The 21697-nt window shown below is 43.9% G+C and overlaps 1 protein-coding gene across 2 annotated transcripts in view; it reads right to left on the bottom strand.

The window, feature by feature from the left end:
• The window catches only part of LOC147685146 (uncharacterized), a 693800-nt gene that overhangs the window by 201044 nt on the left and 471059 nt on the right, over nt 1–21697 (bottom strand). For both annotated transcript variants that reach the window (XM_086941067.1, XM_086941068.1), the window contains one exon: nt 16303–16332. In XM_086941067.1, the coding sequence (XP_086797193.1) occupies nt 16303–16332 (30 nt within the window). The remainder of the gene's footprint in view (nt 1–16302; nt 16333–21697) is intronic.

Here is a 21697-nt window from a genome sequence, read left to right as displayed (position 1 = left end):
CCCAGTCTACTGTGGCACGAGACAAGGATGTCTACTCTCTCCCCTGCTTTTTACTGTGGCCATGGAGCCCCTCACGGGCCGCCTGCGGCAGCACCATGCACACGAGGCCTGGCATTCTCCCCTAGAGTAATACGCATCTCCCTATACTCGGACGATGTCACATTATATATTTAACACCCAGCTGAGAGTTTCGATCGCCCTGATTAGAGAGTTCCTTAGATTCGGGGGCCTATCAGGAGCACTTATCAACTAGGCAAAGTCTATAATTTTTCCGCTAATGGAGGTTACAAAGAAATTCCAATAAGAGTTCCTGCTTTGTTGGGCAGAGGGCCTAGTGAAATATCTGGGAATCTGGCTTAGCCATAACATTGAGGAATTATGGATCACCATCTATGGCCGGCTGGAGAACAGCTTCAAGAGCTGGTCGGGATTGCCATTATCCCTGACGGGTCGGCTGACTATAGCGAAAATTGTCAATTTGCCCAAATTCCTCTATTTATTTATCATTCTTCCCCTTCTACTTAGCAGCTTTAGAACGAGAATGCAATCAAACAAGATCTCTCCGTCATGAGCTGGGAAACAACCCAGAGTCTCCTGGGAAATCTTAACATTACCCTTTGAGCAGGGCACACTGGGAGCACCTTCTGTTACTTCTGTGCACAAGAGAAGTTCGGATTTCTCTGGATATTCACGACGCAATTCATGGCGCATACAGCACCTGAACATGATCAAGCAGCGCCACATCCTCTACACATGGTTTTTACAGAGCACAGCCCTGACCACGTTCCCGGGTGGACGCGGTATGGGCATGACATGAGCTGAACCACACAACGTGGCATGATGCGCTGTACGGCCCCTCTGGGCCACTATTCAGACATCCCTCATTGCCTTTCTTGGAAGAGGCAGGGCCCTGCACTAGACTCCAGCCGACCACAATGGGAGATGCGTTCCCAGAGAACTTCATGGAACCTCATCAGGTGCCGGGGGCTGAGCAGAATAAATTTGAGAGAATGACCTACTACCAGATACGGACCGCACTGCCCATGTGCTTCATCTCCTTACCAGCTGCGCAACCCACGTTCCAGGCACTAGAGTGCTTTCTGAAGAACCCTTCCCCCCCGCAGCCTGATCACGAGGTTATCCTCGGACATGCAGCGCACAGCGCCAATATGCTTCCCGAAAGGCACATCGATCACGAAAGAATAGTGGACCTACTGCTGCACGCAGGAAAGACCAAAACAACCAAAAATGCCAATACTGATAACCGTTTGGAAAAATTGACAAGGCACAAAAGCGGTTAGTCTAAATGTGCCGTGTTTAATCAATAAGCTTTATTTTTAGCAAAGTTAAATTCTTTTTTCTTTTTTTCTCTTTTTACATACTTTTTTTTCAAAAAGAGGAACATCGCCACAGGTGAATACAAAACATTTAATAAAGAACACAAATATTCAAAAATTGATCTATATACACTAAAATTACACAAAATACCAAATCCATTCAACCACTTTGTCACAATCAACCCACAATTTTTCATTCACACTACACAATCATACTCATAAAATCCCCTATAGTCCATAAGTCAGGATTTGTTCTTCTAAGTAGAACGGAACAAGGGACCAAACACCAAAAACAATGCAATCGATTCTCCCTAGGCTTGGTTCTGTACAGCTAAATGATACACAACAATGAATTCATTAACCACTTATTTTATACTGTACAGCCTTGACTGTCTAAAGAAATGCATTTGTTTGATAACAACAAAAGGAAGAGGTCTACGCGTTTCGAACCCTCTTATTCATGGGGTTCTCCTCAGGACCACGAACAACTAGAAAAAAGAAGATGACAAACAAAACTATGTTTACACCTTCTAACTTAAAAACTCAATAGCCAACCACCTCAAAGCCACAGACTAGTTCAAACATTACCTATTCTGTAGATCCATACGTGATCAATAAAGTTGCAATGAGGTCTAAAAAAGAGAAGAATGAGACAAACGAAAGACAAATAAATAAAAAAACTTGCTGTCAAAGTTGTTGAGGGTAAACTGCTTCTGAAGAAGGGAAAAAGTCTTACCAGTTACCACAAGGTAACGTATGGCCAAAAGGCGATGTTGTTTTGGTTTATCACGGACTTGAAATGTCTGCGGAAACAATGTAATAAATACAGGTTGTGACTGAAGTTGTTGCTAAATCCAAGATACAGCTGGGCACAGTGTGTTCCAAGGCGTACCTGAATTCCTTAGATTAATCGTATTCCCATCTGGCCAAAAATGGAAAATTAATGACGCAGGAAAGCGCACGGTCCCCTAACTAGGGGCTTCGCCGTATCCATTTTAAATTCCTACACGAACTGACCAGGTCACCTGAATGGCTCCACAGAATATGTCAAACACGATGTACGTTGTCTGTGATGCTGATCCCCCGGCAAGACCTCCTACACCGAGCCTGGGAATGCCAGAACATTAATCAATACTGAGGAATCATTTTTGATGCAATAGATGAGATGTGGGAATTGTGTATAGAACGCACTCCTATGACTGCTCTGCTGGGGTACGTCAAGAATATGCCTGCAGGTAGCAGAAAACTAACAGCCATGCTTCTGCTGTTAGCCAAACAATGCCTAGCGATGTGCTGGGGCCGATGCCAAGTTCCACACATTGAGGACTGGCTTAAAGACGCTGCGTTCTGCCAGGGGCAGCTGTCGGCCTACTGGGACCTCATGCCTATCCAGACTTTACCTCGAGACATCTGGGAGCTGCTACAAGCTTACTTGCGGCTGCGGACAAGGGTCTCTACCACTCCCTTGCCCAGGGTTGTGCTGATTAGTATTAGAAATAGAGTTCAGACTGAGGCTAGGGATTGCGTTCATTAGGTACACTATGAGGAGGCTGGCCACCCCTTTTGAAAAAAGGGGTTGGAAGTGCTACCTGCCATTATTATTGTTAAACAAGAAGCACAAAGCTGAGGCTGTCAAGAAGAATCAGAACCACCCTCACCTGGATCCAGGAAGGAGCTTGTCGGAGAGAAATCCCAGAACTTCACTGTATCCAGGATCGCCTTAATGAACTGAAGCTTCTAATAGGGAATCAGTAATGGAAAACCCAAACAATGTCAGTAGTTCTGTTGTCGTCCGGAGGTAGTCCAAGACTGACGTGGTGAACCTGCATTTAGCAGCCAGTCATTGAGGTACAGGAATACAGAAATTCCCAACGTCTGAAGATGGGCAGCAATTACTGCCATCATTTTCGTGAACACCAGAGGGGCGCTGATAAGGTCAAAGGAGAGCACGGAAAACTGAAAATGCTCCTGCACCACCTTGAACCGCAGGTAACACCTAAAAGATAGTTGAAAATATGCAACCTGCAAGTCCAAAGTGAGAATCCAAAGTATGGACTGCCAACCCAGAAAGAAATGTTGGATCCTGCCTCCCACGTTGTGGGTGTAAGCCACTAAGGGCAGATTGAAGGAGTTGGTTAGATGGTGTTGCAGGGTAGAAGGCATTGGAACATTGGGGAACCTGCTTGCCTGCACGTTGTCTGCCAGATCCCTGTTCACGACCTCGAAAGGACTGGGTTGCCTGCTTCATCTCTGGTTGTGAAGGCTATACTTGTCTATACACCAGCACCGCAGAGTTATCATAGAGTGTCTGAAAATGGTGTTAAAATAGCTTTTCAGGCACCAACAGCCTAAAGGAACTAGCAGTAGCTCTGTCAGAATATTCCAAGCAGTCTGCCTTCTCACCGAAAAGGCAGGACCCATCAAAAGGCATGGTCATTAGCAAAGCCTGCACATCGCCAGAAAACCCAGAGGACCTCATACAGGAATGCAGATGAAGGACCACACTCGAACCAACCGCTGTGTCAAGGCAATCTGTGGTAGCCAAACCTTTGCAGATACACACAGTTGGCTGAGTAATGGCCAGCTTGTATACTCTTGGAAAAGAAAAGATCATATCATCCAGGACAGGTGGCAAAAAAAAACTGGTCATGTCCTAAAGCACATGGGTGTAACGACCAAATAGGCAGACTGCACGGACAGATCGCAAAGCAAAATTAGCTCAAGAAAATATACCTTTGTCAAAGGAATCAATCCTTATTCCGATGAGTGGAGATGAATGAATTTAGATACACATTGCCGGCCAAGGTATGCACAAAAAGTCTTTCTGGAGTGGGATGCTTGCTGAGAAAATTTGGGTCACCAGGCGCTTGTCTAGGACATCTAGCGACCTCCCTGTTTCACAGGAGCAGAGCATGGTGTCATCAGTGTATCGGTAAGAGCATCATTGAAAAGAAGCAAGGTCTCAGATATTGTAGAATTTCCATCTAATCATTTGTATTGGTCTAGGTGGAGAGCAGCTGTTGCTCTAGCACCTTGGCTGCCCTCCAAACCAACACTGCGAATGAGTCACTTTCGACCATTGGCGGCCCATGTGGAAGGTCAAGCTCAGTCTTGAGGGTGGTGTCGACCCCAATGGCATTTTATCAACCAAAAAAATAATGGTGCCTCCACTGCCAGGTGTAATGTGGAAGATGTGGAAGAGGTACATGATTGGAGTTAGGCTGCATGTCTACTGGTTGCACTTTTGCGATTTCACAGCATGACATTGGTTAAACCCGGCTGATGTAGGCTTGGGATCTGACCTAAGTGCTGGCATCAGGTAATCTATCAGTTTTCCTGTATTAGGGTGGCGGGAACCAATATGGATTGTCGGGCTGGTGTGGAAGTGTGTATTGAAGCTGGTATGGGCCCAGTAGTGCTTTCAGAGGAGCAGAAGGCACCAAGGCAGTACTTGCTGACAGTAACCCTACTGGAAGTGCCTGTGGCTTCTTGGGGCCCCAAGGCATGCCAAAAAGAACCAGAGGTTCACTGAATATCTGCATTATGGCTTCTTTGAAGGTCTCAATCTGCTGCAGTGTCAAAGAGGGCTTTGAAAACTCAGCATATCAAGACCAGTGAAGGAATCGGCTCAGTGAAAGGTGACCTTGATGGACTGTAACCTCCATCTTGATGCCCTCACACCTTCTTTAAGTCTGAGAGGCAGGATTCATTAAAGTTCAGCTTAATTTCGTTATGCTTGCTTTTAGACTTGGATATACTAGAAGTCATGAAACAGACAGCGGAATGATTGTGGGAATGGTCCAGAAATTGGTAGAGTCTGGGCCAATGACATGACGCAGGCGCATTACCTACACGAAGGCTGCACCTTCTTGTGCCTAATGACTTACATCTTTGCCTTCAGGTGCATGAGGGCGCACTTATCACATGGCTTAGAGTTGGGTCCCGAGCCCAAGCACTAAAGTCACATTGCATGCCGATCAGTGACCGTCCTATGTTTCCTGCAGTCACAGGATCGCTTGAATACGGTCGTTTTTTATGGTGACTTCGTTCTCTAGTAACCTGTTAAAAGTTTGGAAGCCATAGGAAATCCGACAAATTTGGGATCGGACCTCTGGCTATGCATGAAATGGTGCAGCAAGACAGGCACTGATATCAGTGCTCCGTCAATTTCTAGGTGGTTTAGAGCAACATGGCACCATTAGCAGTGTGTTGAAGCACGGCTATGAAAAATCTCGGAGTCCAGTGTGGAGCCTGAAAATATACGAAGTCCAAGAATCTTCAGTTATTAGTCTCAGCCCTACGTTGTTTAACGTATATGTCTCCTCTTTGGCTAACATTATGAGGTCTTTCGGGTTTATGCCCATCTCTTACGCTGACGATACGCAGCTGCTGTTCACTTTTAAAAACTTTACCCCGGAGATAAGACAAGCTTTCTCGAACGGCATGACTGCGATCGCCAGCTGGATGGCCAAGAACTTTCTCCAGTGTAATGTGGGAAAGTCTGAGGTCATGCTATTCGGAGAGGCAAAAATCCTGTGGACCCCTGACTGGTGGCCCTCCAGTCTGGGTCAGGCCCCTTCCCCGAAACAGGTGGTGAAAAATCTGGGGGTCCGTCTAGATCATGACCTCACCCTTGCCCATCATGCCAGCACCACGGCGGGATCCTGCTTCCACATCATTAGCCTCCTTCGGAAGGTGTTCCCCCTTCTACCAGACAATACAAGAAAGACCTTGGTCCAGGCCCTCGTTCTGAGCCGCCTGGACTATTGCAATGGCCTATTCTTAGCAGCCAATGAAGGAGTGCTTAATAAACTTCAGGTGGTTCAGAACACTGCGGCCCGCCTGGTAACCAATGCCCCCCCTAGAACTCCATCCTTGCCCCTCCTCAAGGCCCTCCACTGGCTTCCCATCCGGAAACGGGTGGAATTCAAGATTTGCTGTGTGGTGCACAAGAGTCTCCACAACCTCGGTCCACACTATCTGGCCGAAAAATTTGTATACCACCGCCCTTCCCGCAATCTTAGGTCCAGTAATCAGCTATTACTTCAGGTTCCTAGACATAACAAGACCAGACAGGGAGGTCGCGCCCTTTCCATTATGGGCCCGCGTCTGTGGAACAGTCTTCCCCTATCCCTCAGAGATTGCCCGAGTCATCTAGCTTTCAGGAAATGCCTAAAGACAACTCTATTCTAGTGGGAGCGCTGCCCGACCTGTTTCTTCACAGCACCGCGCGGAGATACACCTCCGGGTGTGATGCCGGCGCGTTACAAGCCCATAAATAAATAAATAAATAAATAAATAGTATCCATCAGAATGTTTTGTCTGGCAAAGGTGAAATTGGTACTCCACTACCAGTATCCAGTGGCCTTTAAAGAGTTTTCTCTCAGAAGGTTTTCTGCCGGGCAGGGCTGAGTGGTGACCTTCCCAGTTGAGGGAGAATCTCAGCAGGAACAATGTTTTTAATAATTGCTTTATGTTTTTTTTCTTACTGCATGAGCAAATTTGCCTTCAAAAGCCAGTCATCTAAGTAGGGAAAAGATGTGTATCCTCTGGCATCTTAAGTGTGTTTTAACTATAGTTATGCATTTCATTAAAACTTTGGCACAAGCTTTATTGCAAACGGTACCACAAAACTGATGTCATTTTTGTGCTTCTTTTCCCTAGGGATAAGGAATTATTCATCATTTGAATTAATGATCACCAGGTAGTCTCCCTCTTCTAGCACTGTAATCACTTCTTGAAGTGTCATCATTTTGAATTTCTGAGTCTTTATGAACCAGGTTAGAAATATCAGATGCATGGTCGGTCAGTCTATACACTGAATAAATCATTTTGGTTATTCATTTTCAATCTTCACTACTAGTTCTATTGCTCCTTAATCTATTTCTTGTTTCAGAGTTTTTCCTGTTTGTACTGCGGCCTCTTTGTTTGGATTCTTGGAGTTGTCTTCTTTTCTAGTCCTACGGATTACCCACAATGTACTAAGTTTAGTACCCATATTGGAAGTTACCCATTACCATTCTTCTAGCAACCTCCCAAGTCTATCCCTTACCGGTGGTGGAAGTTGGGGAGGTTTATGTCGGTTATGTTGTTGTATGGGAGAGACTCGAGTTTTGGCCTATTCTTTTCACTGCAGATTGAAAGGAGTAACTCGACTGCTCAGATAGCTGCCACTAAGTTGATGTAGCTAGTGTTCCTCAGGGGTGACGGCTTTGGAATTGCCGCTGCTGTTGAAAGGATAGAAACCAGCCACTCCACTATTATGTTGTGCTCCTCTTAAAAATAATATTTAAATGGCTTCCACAGCTTTTGCGGTCTCATTGCCCTGTATTATTTTCTGTAATGACTTTTCAACAGTACAATCAAATAAGTGATCTCCTGTAAGAGTTTGTTTATGACTATAACCCTGCACTTACATTTAAACTCAGGGATTCCAAGCCAGGAGTTCTTTCCCAAGATTATGCCAGTGCACAATTGTCTGCTTGCCTTGCCAGTAACTTCTAGGGATGACTTTAAGCAGGAGTTAACAATATTCTTTTCTCTTGGATAAGTAACAGCTCTTTTCTTAATTTCTCGCACAGAAGCTGCATGAGTTCTGTTATTTCTTCTCAGAAACCTGCTGAAAAGAGCATTAGAGTTCACTATTTTCCATTGCAATGTTGCTGATGCTCTTTCTTCCCACTGCTTCCTTCCTCTTTCTGCCTTTGTCTGAAGGAGGACAGAAGCAGTGGTGATTGCCAGACAGTCCACTTGCACATTCGTTTTTTTGTACATTGCATCCTGCAGTAAGGCTTTATACTTTTCCTCCAACCTAGGTGTTACTGCCTGGAAGGATGCCGATTCTCTGAAGGGCACTGTATCTTCTTGTATGACTCGTGGCGGCATTAGAAGGGACTGGCTTCTTTTCTGCATTGACAGAAGTGTTTCTGAAGGGCACATGACTCTTTTCCTCATACCCCTCTTAGGACATCTCTTTCTGGGTTATTTGTACCCTTCTCTTGTGGAAAATCTATCTCCACATTGTTCCAGTTATCTTCATCCTGGCTATCTTCCTCTGGGGTACCTATGACTACTTCAAAATAATTACCTTGAGGCTCTTCTTTTATCTCAGGATTAGACAGGGCTAATTCCCGCTCCTCCTCTAACTCAGTCTCTTCCGTTGTATGTTAGATGCAGTGATGGAATAAATGAAGTTTCTGTTAACGCTGCTGACAGATATAGCGTTCGTTTCAATCACTGTATGGAAAATGCTACTTACCAGTATGCATTTGTTCTTAGCTTGCAGAGCTGTAGATTTGTATACTTTAGTATATAGAGCCATCTGGTGTTGGGCTCAGATGTTTGCACTTTGTTATTGTAGAAGTCTTTGTAGTCACAAGATAGGGGACTCCTCCCTTGGTTAGTAGTGTGCATGGGCATCGACTCCATCTCCAGATTGTTTGCGCCATAAAGGGTGATGATGGAGTTGATTAGAAATAGAAAGATGTCCATGTGTAATGTATCTAAGTATGATATAACTGCAACAGACACAGGTATCCCGGGAGGAGGGTGGGCGTATACGATTCTACAGCTCTACATGCCAAGAACAGATGCATACTGGTAAGTAGCATTTTCCGTTCGAGGCATATGAGCTGTAGATTGCATACTTTAGCATAGACTATACAGCAGTTGTGCCTTAGCGGTGGCTACCTGTATCGGAGGCAGTAGTTTGAAACAGTGTTCTTAGTACAGCCTGGCCCACACTAGCTTGTTGTTTTGCTTGCACATCCACACAGTAATATTTAGTGAATGTGTGTGGTGTAGACCATGGTGCTGCTTTACAAATGTCATCCATGGGGATATTGCCCAAGAATGCCATAGATCCCTCTTTTTTACGTGTGGAATGCGCCCTAGGGGGAATTGATAATGTATGCTTTGCTTTTTGATAGCATACCTGAATGGTTTTAACAATCCACCTGGCAATTTCAGATTTGGATATAGGATTGCTTTTATGTAGTGGTGAGAAAGCTACAAAAAGTAGTTTCATTTTTCTGAAACTTTTTGTTCTCTCAATGTAGTAAAGAATAGCTCTTTTAACGTCAAGCGTATGAAAAGCCCGTTCTGCTACTGAATCTGGTTGAGAAAAAGACTGGGAGTTCAACCGACTGGTTGAGGTGAAATGGAGGGACTACTTTAGGTAGAAATTTGGGGTTTGTCCTAAGAACCACTGTGTTGTGATGTATTTGCAAAAATGGTTTTTGTATGGTTAATGCCTGGAGTTCACTAACTCTCTTGAGAGATGTGATAACCATAAGGAAGGCTACTTTCCATGTGAGAAATTGTAACTCACATTTGTGTAAAGGTTCAAATGGGGGACCCATGAACCTGTTAAGGACAATGTTTAAATTCCAGATTGGAGAGGGTAGAACTTTGGGAGGAATTATCCTTTTAAGACCTTCCATGAAAGCTTTAATGGCAGGAACCCTAAACAATGAGAATTGTTGTCTGTTTTGCAGGTAAGCTGCTATGACAGCAAGATGTAATCTTATGGATGCGTATGCTAGATTACATCTTTGTAGATGCAAAAGATAACAAATGTTTTGAATGGAAGCATCTAATGGATTGATTATGTGGTTATTGCAGTAAATCACAAATTGTTTCCATTTAGCTGTATAGCAAGCTCTAGTAGTAGGACGTCTAGCCTCTTTGATAACATTCATGCAGTCTGGTGGGAGGATGAGGTATCCAAACTAACACTTCAGGAGCCAGATCGCTAGGTTTAGTTGAGCTGGATGCCTTAGGTCTCCATGGTTGTGTGTGAGAAGCTTTGGGGAAAGGTGCAACTTTTGGTGTGGAACTACTGAGAGTTCCAGCAGTGTTGTGAAACATGGTTGGCAGGCCAAAGTTGGAGCAACCAGTATCACTGTGAGAGACTGTTGTTTCAGCTTGCGGACCTGTAGCAGAATGAGTGGGAGAGGCGGAAAAGAGTACGCAAATCTGCCTGACCAGTTCATTCATATCGCATTGCCCTTGGACAGTGGGTGTGGATACCTGGAGGCAAAGCTTGAGCATTTTGTGTTTAAGTGTGTGGCAAACAGATCTATGTCTAGATGGCCCCACATTTGAAAAAAGGAATGAAGAACTTTGGGATGAAGTTCCCACTTGTGAATCTTTTGTAGCTGACATCCGCTATCTGATTGCGTGTCCCCGGCAGATGCTCTTCTAAGAGGTATATTTTTTGAGGAATGGTCCATCTCCATATACTTTGTGCTAGTTGTGAAAGCTGTAGGGAGTGTGTCCCCCCCCTGTTTTTGTATGTAGTACATTTCTGTCATTTTGTCTGTCCGGACGAGGACAGCTTTGCCTACGAGGTGTACCTGAAATGATTTGAGAGCGAGAAATATGGCCAGTAACTCCAGATGATTGATGTGAAGGAGTTTCTGTTGAGTGGTCCATGTACCCTGAATGGTATAGGTTAAGAGATGAGCTCCCCAGCCGGTGAGCGATGAGTCTGCTGTTAGCACTATCTGTGGAACCGGGTCCAGGAACGGCCGTCCTCTGGAAAGATCGTGTGTGTTCCACCACTGCAGAGAGAGATGTGTGCGGTTGTCCACCAACACCAGATCTGTAAGCTGACCCTGAGCCTGGTTCCACTGATGTGCCAAACATTCCTGTAATGGACGCATTTGGCGTCTTGCGTAAGGGACAATTAAGATAAGGCCATCATCCCTATGAGCTGCATAAAAACTCAAGCTGGTAGTGATTTTTGTGGTTGAAATGTTATAAGAGCTAGCGTACTGGCTATCCTGGCAGGATTGGGGAATGCTAGTGCCTTGGAAGTATCTATTATTGCACCTAGATACTGTTGGGTGTAGGACAGTTGAAGATGGGACTTGCTAAGGTTTATTGTAAACCGTAAGTCGTGCAGCAGCTGGATTGTCTTGTGTGTTTGTTGTAGACAATCTATGTGTGACTTGGATTTTATGAGCCAGTCGTGCAGGTAAGGAAACACATGAATGTGTTGTCTTCTTAAGTGGGCTGCTACCACTGCGAGGCATTTTGTGAAGACTCTGGGCGGTGTCGTCACTCCGAATGAAAGGACTTTGAACTGGTAGTGTTGACCGTCCACTACAAACCGTAGGTATTTCCTGTGAACAGGGTGAATGGGAATGTGAAAGTAGGTGAGATCTAGAATGGCAAGGAAATCGCCTTGTTGAAGCAGTGAAGAACCTGTTGCAGAATGACCATGTAGAAGTGGTCGGATTGTATGTACTTGTTTAAGGGTCTCAGGTCTAATACTGGCCTGAGAGTACCGTCCTTCTTTGGAATGAGAAAGTAAATGGAATAAACCCATGTATCTTGATGTGGAGGAACTGGTTCTATTGCATGTTTTTGCAAGACAGAGAGAACATCCTGCTTTAGAACGTAATATGCTCTGTGGACATTGGCCGTTGTCTGGGTGGTATGTGAGGAGGGGTAGAGGTGAGTTCCAGGCAGGAACCATACTGGATAATTTGTCTTGCCCACCTGTCTGTGGTGATGTTGTTCCAGACAGGTAGGAACTGTGATAGTCTTCCTCCGACTGGAGTGGAATGGTCTGCAGGAAGCGCAGGGAAGTCATTGCTTGGTAGTAGGGAAGGTTTGGTTGTAGTTACCTCGAGCTCTCCCCTTGTTAATATTTCCTCTGTACCCACCCCTAAAATAACTCTTGTTGGGGGATGTTTGTGTAGGAGTTTTATAGGAGGATGTTGTAGCCTCTGTGGTAATATTTTTGGATCCGCCCCTATAGAAGGAGCGACGAAAGGATCCCTGTGTAGTCTGAAATTGTAATGCTTTCATAGATTTAGTAGTGTCAGTGCCTTTTTTCCTTTTGTCTAGCCCCTTCGACGCTCATGACGAGCTCAGCTCGTCATGAGTTACGGTTCTCGTACGCTCATGACGAGCTGAGCTCGTCATGTAACGCAGGTTTTTTAAAAAGTCAGCGCACAGCGGGAAAAGCCGCCGCGCACATGGTGCTAGAGCAGAGTCTACAGCTTGCCCAGAGAGGTGTTCTTGATCAAATGATTGATTTAAAATAGTTGTTTGCACTTCCTGCTTGAAACCGTAAATGCGTAACAATGCATGTCTGCAGAGTAAGACACTGGTGTTAACAGATCTAGATGCAGTGCCTGCTGCATTAGGGCACATTTGATGGAGGCCTTTGTAATTAACTTGCCCTCCTGGACCAGATCATTGGCCTTGGCTTTGTATTGGTCAGGTAAGTGTTGTATACGTTTTTCAAGCTCATCATAGTGAGCCCTGTCATATCTGGCAAGTAGAGCATGTGCATTTGCTATCCTCCAGTGATTAGCTGCTTGGGAAGCAACACATTTACCTGATGCACCCAGCAGTTTAGACTCTTTATCTGGGGGTGGTGCATCACCAGGGGTTTGGGAATTAGCCCGTAGTCTTGCATTGGAGACTACCAAAGAGTCTAATGGGAGTTGTGCCTTGATGTACGTGGGATCTTTAGGGGCAGGTCTATATTTTTTCTCAATGAATGGATTGAGAATCCTGGCCCTGACGGGGTCTTTAAATATGTCGGGTGCATGTTTAATGACACCTTTAAGCATGGGCAAAATGTGTATGATTTTATGGGTCTGAGCAAAAGTGTCCATTAGAAATCTTCCTCCATGGGGTCTGTATGTAGTGGCACGCCATGGTATTGAGCAGCCCTATTAATAAGTTGGCTAAATCCTATATTGTCATCTGAGGGTGATGGCTTAGATTGGTATGCATCTGGATCGGGAATGTCTGGAAGATCTGCAGGATCGTCATAATCATCCCATGTATCCAGTGGAGGGGTAGTGTTATCATTAGGGTCATCTAAAGGATCATTACCGAGTCCCTCCATACCACCTAAATCATAATCATCCTGTGGTAATAAGGGGGAGTATGGACATAATCTAGGCGATTGTATAGGAGAGTTTATAGGAGAGAAAGGTTTAGCAGGAAGAATAGAAGAAGAGGGTCTTATGGGTGAGGTTGCAAAGTCTCTCTTCTTAGCAGGCAACTCAAGTGTATGTGAGGTATCAGATTTCCTCTTCTTTGCTGGAATTCTGATAATATGGCCTGTTTTAGGTTCCACCTGTAAAGATTTTTTGCTTTGGGTCGACGGGATCTGATCGAAACAGTTCATCCTGGTCGTCTGTTATCGGTGCGGATTTTTTCGGTTCCAAGCGTGGCTTTAATTAGGTCTCTGGAGCGTTCAGAGGAGTTTTGTGCTCTGTCGGCCTGGAAGTTGGTTTTGAGTCAGAACTTCTGATCCGAAGATATTTGGTGTTTGTCTGGTTCCGAGGCCTTATGGTCTTTTGGTGCCAAAGGGCTTGGTACTGAGGCCTTTTTGGAGGTTACTGGAATGGGTTGTATCCCCAATTTTGGCACTAAAGGTGGTTTAAGGATAGTGATATGCGGCTTGCTTGGTCCCGAGCTGCTGGAAGCTTTTCTTTTTTCTTCGGAGCCGGGCCCAAAGGCGGAGCTTCTGAAGTTTTCTTCTGGTCTCAACTACCTGAAGGCGAAGTCTTGACTAGAGCCTTCTGCTTTTCTGGTGGAGCAGTGGCTTTTGTTCTCACTCGTTGACCTGGAGTGATGTAATCGGACCCGGAGTCATCCCCTTCAGAGACTATCTCGAGCTTCTCCGAATCCTCTGCCTCTGAAACATCGGACCTTCATCAAAGATGTCTTCAGGCACCGATGCAGCTTGTTGAGCCATGATGTGTCGTCGAGTCCGGCGATCACGGATGGTCTTCTTTGATTGAAAAGAGGCACAGGCTTGGCAATCCTTTTCCTCGCGTTCTGGCGATAAGCAAAGGTTGCAGACCTGGTGATGGTCACTGTGTGGAAATTTAGCTCCACACTGGGGGCCTTTTTTGAATGGAGTGCTTTCCATTAGCCGTGGCCCGAATGGCGTTGATAGGCCCAACGGCACGCGTCGACAACCCGACTTGAGAAATTAGAGTTAGCACGTCAAAGGCACGCGAACAAGACAATACCATTGAATATGATATGTTGCGTGTCGAAAAATTAGAGAAAACACTGTGCCGAGCTGGAGCGCAGCACGTCCCATCCAAACCAGATGGCGGAAAAAAACAATCTGGAGATGGAGTTGATGCCCATGCTCACTACTAAGCAAAGGAGTCATCATCTATCTCGTGACTACAAAGACTTCTACAGTAACAAAGTGAAACATCCAAGCCCAACACCAGATGGCGATCTATGCTAAAGTATACAATCTACAGCTCATATGCCTCGAACATAAAATTATGGACTGCATGGCCTACACCTTCTACTGTGGAGTACAATTTTCCCTCACACTGCCGCGTAACGAGACTACATCATCAGCAATCCTTTATATGGAATGGAGTGGTTGGAGTGGTGTGGCTCACTGGTTAGAGGCGGCAGACCCGGAAGCAGAGGACGGCCCGGGACCAGTGTTCAATTCCTGAGGCGGCAGGGTCGTGGACCAGGTCAGCGGACTCGATAATTCTCTCCTCTGTGCCTACTCTAACCAGGGATCACACTCGGCAACTCTGGGCATTAGTTTGCCTCATCTCCACAACGGCCCCCCACATACGCGGGGGATGTCTGGTTTCACCTTGGAGATACTCAGTGAGGACCATCTCACAGGGAAAAGCCAGGATGGGTTCCCCAGCAGTCTACAGCGCGGAGATACCCCATGTGGGGTGATTCATGCGCTTTACAAGACATCATTACATTACATATATGGGTGTACCTTTGTTGCAGGGATTCTGTGTAAACAGAACTTTGCATGGCATCACAGTAGCAAAAAACAATTGATGGAAATGTCAAACATTTATCCCCAGTATAGAGATTTGGGCCTAAATTCATCTTTTTTTTGCACACCATGCCATTACAGTTTAGACCCAGTCATATCCAAATCAGTCTTGACCCTGCTCCCCCATGGGAACGGTACAGGCCGAACTGCCAGGCCAGGTCCTCCCTGCACCGGAAACAAGCATCCTGGGCCCTGTTTCAGGGTATCACCATTCATCAGCCAGGCAAGCTTGACTCCAGAGGCATGGTGAGCATGCGACTGATGTGGTATGGTTACTCAGTCCCTACGTACTTCTGTTCTGTAATCCCAAAGGAAACACAACAAGATGATTGACAAAGTGCTGAAACATTTCAACCACTCACCCCAGTCAAGAGGTCTGTGGTTTAATCAATCGTACTTCTGCTCACTATGCCACCCCAGTTTGGACCCAGCCATAAGCAAATCAGTCTTGACCCTGCTCCCCATGGGAACAGTCCAGCCCGAACTGCCAGGCCAGACCCTCCCTGGACTGGAAATAAGCATCCTAGGACTAGTTTCAGGTATCACCCCATATAAGCTAGGCTAGCTTGACTACAGTGGCGGAACCGGTCCTAGGATGCTTGTTTCTGGTCCATGGAGGACCTGGCCTGGCAGTTCGGGCTGGACTGTTCCAATGGGGAGCAGGGTCAAAAAAGATTTGCTTATGGATGGGTCCAAACTGGGGTGCATCCATCCCACTTTATAACAGAGAACATGAATCAGATCCTTACCCCACCCCACCCTGGTTATGACCTGGAAGTTTGGCCGCTGAGTTAACTCATCCATTCTTTCGCTTACCTGTATATGGGGCTGGCAGTCATCTTAAGTCATGGAATTTCTGTCATGGGCGCCACAATAAGGATATAATCAAAGGAAACAGAGGGTTAATTTACTAGGAGGACACCTCCTGGGAAGAGGCACCATGTCACTCCTGGGCAGATCTAAAAAACCCTGGAAATGCACATTTATAGGAGGGGGCCGCTGTGTGGCTGGCTTCGTCATAACTGTGTACAACATTATAACTGCACATAATCAAATGAAAATATGGGAATTCATTATTGTATAGCACTTTTGTGAATAATATTAGCAATTATTTAGGGTTTATGTACAGTACATAAATATTTGTATAAATACCTTGTGTGCGCCAGATTTTCCTGCTTTAGTCTGTAAGGGGGTAAGAGTTGTAACCTTTATTTCGTTTTTCCAGACTTATGAACTCTGCACAATCCCAGTGTTTAAACATTACAAATTGTTCAGGCTAAGCTATCAAATAACTCCAAAAAGAAAATACTTTATAGTAACATTTTTCATCATCAAAATAAGGTTAGATGGTGGGTAACAGGCAAGGACAGAGCATTAGAGCAAATTGCAGATACACAGGCAATAATGCATGTCGTCTAGAAAGATGGCAACAAAGAAAATATAGCAACAGGAACAAAGGGAAACTGGGGTAGAGAGAAACCTCCCACAAAGATTTGCAATTATATATCACAGAATATATCACAGCAGACAGTATGGCAAGTTGGAGATGAAAAAATACCCAAGAATCAAGTACATTTGTGTCCTCCTTTCATAACAGAAAAACAGGATAAAGAAGGCTCACGTTTTTCAATAACTTAATTCTGAAGCAGGTCTTGTAAAACAAAGCAGACTATAAATAGATCAACAACGCAGTATATTGCTCATTTGCCTTTGCGGACTACAAAGTAGGAGGGTTTCTGCCTTTCTACAAATTATTCTATTAATTATCCTTCAATCTATCTTCTTAGGTTTGATTGTCTTGCAAGCTTTTTGAATTGTTCAATACGTATGCATTGCACAAAATATTGACAAAAGGTTCGAAACTAAGAATATTTAAAACAAAAAATTGTAATTCTTGCATGATAAGCTCTTAGGCTCCTGAGAATGTGGAGTAATGAGTTCTGCACACCTCTGCCTTTAGTTTTTTTTATTTTAATGAAGATATTCGAGGTTTGCCTGGTTCTCAATGGACATAGAGCAATACATCCATGGATGTCGTTCTAAATGTTCACATCTTCTAAAGGGTCAGTTCCATGTTTCTCTCCAAGGCAAACAGACTTTTTACAAGACGCCAACATGCAAGGAAACACACCTATGTGTAAAGGTACTCACTAGCAAGACCCACAGTACTTCTTAAATGATCACTGATTTAATAAAGCTCGTAAACATGCAGGAATCCGAGGTATTGTAGGTAAAAGAGCAATGTAAGCAGAATGGAGCATTCAGGTTTTTTGATTTTTAATGGATGTAGCTCGGTCTCTGCACATCCTATTTTTCATAGACTAGTAATAATATAGCACAGCAGTCAGACAGGAAGGACACCAGCATGCGAGAAGCTTTAAGGTAGGAGGCGAAAGCACTCAGGAATCAATTCAATATCTGCCAGCTTTGAATAAAATATGATACAGTAAAGAAGCCACGTCTTTAGATGGCATAATTCTGGCATCCATCTCACGAACTGCAACAGAACGTTGTCTGTCAATAGCTCAGTACATTGCTCTTTGATCTTGTTTACTTAATAATTGTATTTTTCTGCATTTCTAAAAAAAATCTCTTCCATCTCCCATTCTGTACTTCTGGCAGGCTTTTTGAAATGTTCAATGTTTGTGCACTGCGGGCACATTGGACTTAATTAATGAGTGAAAGAAAAAGATTTCACTTTGGCAGATGAAACTCTTGTGCTCAGTAGGATGTATTGTTTATAACGCCATTCAAAGCTATGTGATACTGGAAAAAGTTGAATTATGTGTTTGTCTATTTAAATGATGGGGTCGAAAGTTCACAATGACTGAGACTTCTCTCTTCACCAGGTCTTAGAGTTCGAAGAACTGACATATATTTACACTTTTTCATTGAACAAAACATGGAGTCAAGTTAAAACTAGATTGTATTTTCCACTGGAAATCCTGTCTCTACAGAAGTTCTGTTATGCGACTGTAAACAGGATCAAGAAGTCGAGAGAAGACTATCATGTTAAGGTTGGGAATGGCATGGAGTAGTAGGATTGTAGTGATAGGGTGGTGGGGTTTTCGAGAATAGAATCTCTAGGGTTTTGATAGTGGACTCTATCCTCCACAAGATTTTATAAAGTGGGGTGAGGTAGCCTGGAACTCAGTGGACCCAGGGCTCTAGCTTTGCGGAACAGGATTTTAATGTTCACATCTTCTAAATATATATTGGGGTGGCACACTTTATGAAACTCTTGGCTTTGAAGGTTCATAGAAGGCAATAGTATAACAGGCAGGTAATCTCAAAGGATTGCAGGCTTTATCATCAAGACATTCGAAGTCAAGAACTAGAGGCCTCTGGTAGATTGAAGCATTGTTTTATTTTATTTTTTACTTTCTGTATCCAACTTTTTTGCACTTGGTATTTTGTATGCATGATTTCAATGTTCAGGTTCAGCACTGCAGTCATTCACCGACGGAAAAAAGGAATAGTTACTTACCTGTAACACTGTTGTCCTGGTATCTTCATTACATTCATACAACTAAATGTCTCTGCCCGCATGGGAGATGCAGAAGCAACCCTTTAAGACAATAACCTCTACATATAGAATAGAAAAAAATACTTGTATACAGGTGGAATTTGCTTTCCATTTGCCTCTTTTATTACACTTTTTAAAAGGCAAAAAACCATGAAAGAATATTTTTCCCACAGATATATAGACATAGACCACAGAGGAAAAACTATACCTTCATTCTAAAGCTTACCAAAGACCTTCGCAATGCCAATCAACAGCACAGTGCTGCGCCTAAGTTCATTCTGATGATCGACTTAAAGACATATTAGCTAACGCCAACCCCATTGCTTGCATTCCTGTGGCTCCACAGGGGAGGAGGCAGGGGTGATGTCCATTATAAAGCCCTGGTGTCACAGGGAAGTAGCATTTCTTTTTAGATCATGAGTTCTTCATTAAAGAATTTTTTTTTTTTAAATTGGGGTTTGTTTCAAAAGCGAATTACAGAAACCATTAAAAAATGTAACAGCACGGTAAAGATACAAAACAAACCGGTAGAGCAATTTCAAAGTTAGACTGTTCAATCTGTATTTCGGGAACATTCATCAGTGGCAGAATAGAGTTCAGCAGATGTCCCAGAGCCCAATGCACATTAGAGAACGCCGGGGACAAAGGTACATCATGTAGGTTCAATGCCATGGTCGGGGCATTTTCGGACTAGTGGGCCTCCCCTCCCAAGGGGCCCATAATCTGGCAATTTTAGAGTATCAAAACACTAGCGGGAGGTCTCTTGGGGCATAGAGGAGCGTAATGGCTTTAATTCAGAGTATAGGGTGAGTTGTGCATGGCCGTAGGCCACATCACATAGCCAGTTCTTAAGCTGGAGGGCCAGAGTGATGGCCCCAGTGGATAGCAACTCTGCGCTTTGCCAAAAGCAGCAACACTGCAATAAAGTGCCTGACCCCAATGGGGAACTTCCCTTACATAGTCCAGCAAGGCTACCAGGGGAGTCCTGCAGAGATGGTAGTCAGTAATGGCAGGAATTGCGTCATATAGGGTAGTCAGGAAATGGGCCATGCAGGCCAGATCCATGCCAGGAGTTATTCATTAATGTTTATACACACTGAACTTAGTTGCTGAGCTACACCCTTTCTGGAGGAGGTGAGTGAGACGTGAAACAATGGAAGCAGGGGAAAAGACATATGGCAAGAACACTGCAAATGTGCGTATACTCAAAGCTGAAGTACTCTAGAGCCATTTTGTAGCTAAAAAATAAGAATGTCAAATAGTTTTTCAGACAGATGTTCTGTTGTGTTACTGCATTAATTACAGTAATAAAAAAACCGACATCTTGGCTTTTAAGGGTCACAGAAGGGGATGGTATCCAGCAGCTATAAAGAGGTATACTAAGCTTTCACTGATCAATTCCTAAAAATCCCCCTACAAGTGAAAAACCCAAACCTAGTTTGATTAGATGCGGTCAAGCTTGTACAAATGCTTCAAAAAGCTTTTATTAAAAAATGGACTCAAGAACACTTTACGCGCATGGACAATAGCCTATGCCTTCAGTACTAAAGGCAGTAGAGAGAGGGAGCTCTGAGTTAGTGGAGATAATGACCACCACCAGTTAAAACAACCTTTGAGGAATAACTTGTGATAAACAATAAAACGCATATGAATTTACTTTGTAGAGCATAAGTGGAGGCATGTATTGTACTTGCATGTATATAGTGCTTACTATCTCCCTTGAGGCGCTTTACATCAGAAAGCACACTGCTACGAAAGCCAAGGTTTATGTTTAATCTAGTGGTTATTGGTTAAGGGTTTATAGTAGGATTAGTCTTGTCCTCGGAAAGAAACCATTTTCTTCAGTTTCTTTGTGGTAGACTGAATTAATAGGAGTTAAGCATGACTATTAGTGGAGCATGGGTGCGCAAGTTCAAGCAGATGGTTGGTGGGATAAATAAATGAGCTATTGTTAGACTGTAGGGGTAATATTTTAATCAAAGGAGAGGGTATCTTTCAAGGGATGTGTGGGAAATTTGCAGACAAACAATAGTGATTATTTTTAATAATAATAATAATAAAGATTAAGTCAGACATACATGTGATTTAGAGTCAGCGTGCTCAAAGAGAGGAGGCATGTAGAGGATGAAAAGTAAGGAGGGGGTCATTTGCAGGTTTTGGAATATTGAGGAGGCTTTTTGAGACAACACGCCATATGAGGAAGAAATCCTCTGGAACAAAATATTATTTGCTTGTGAAATAGTGCTATTCTAGCAACTTTTGATAGGTACCAGAATCAAGAGAACAGTATCTGCTTGTAGACTTCCGCTATATCACTTTCATCCAAGACATCCCATCAACTCAGTGGTTGGAAGCTAATGGTTGGAAGCATGTATAGAGAAATGAGGGCTTTAGGCTACACTCTAATGAAGTAGTAACCTTATGATCATAGCAATGCCAAGATAATATATTCTGGGTAACTAATAGAAATATTGAAAAGGAGATTCTACAAAGGCTGGAGCGGATATCTTCGGATGTTCACCCTTAAAGTTTGTCTTACAGTACTGATTGCAAAAGCAAAGTGGGCTCCATTTTGGATGCCGATGGTTTAGCACGATATGGTGATGCAGATCGCTTTCTCAGACATTTGAAGTATACTACCTGCATTCTTGTGGTTGGAGGATGGAGACCCAGACCCTAAAGTCACTAAGACGGAGTTAGGGCTACCTTTAGAAATTCTATGATGAATTTTTTAGAAAGGGGGAGCGGATTATTCCTTCCTAAGAACTGGTGGATTGTAGAGGTGAGGCTGGGACAGTAGGGCCCTATTTTCAAAGTGAAGACATTTCTTGGCCAGAGATGGTCCTTGGTCTGCTCTAAATGGTTCAGTTTTGCTTTCCATATGTAATAGTTTTGTATTTTTTATTTACTAATACTTATTGTAGCTGGCCAGCTAGCGTATCTAAATTAAATGTGGCAGTCACTTGATGAGCCTAGTCCTATTCTCTGCAGATCGGTCAAAAGAAGACAGTTATTTCAGGT

Source organism: Lissotriton vulgaris, chromosome 10 (genome assembly GCF_964263255.1).
Source record: "Lissotriton vulgaris chromosome 10, aLisVul1.2, whole genome shotgun sequence".
In the NCBI taxonomy this organism is placed as follows: domain Eukaryota; kingdom Metazoa; phylum Chordata; class Amphibia; order Caudata; family Salamandridae; genus Lissotriton; species Lissotriton vulgaris.
Note: the sequence above shows the minus strand (reverse complement) of the source record. Positions and strands in the feature narration are given on the sequence as shown.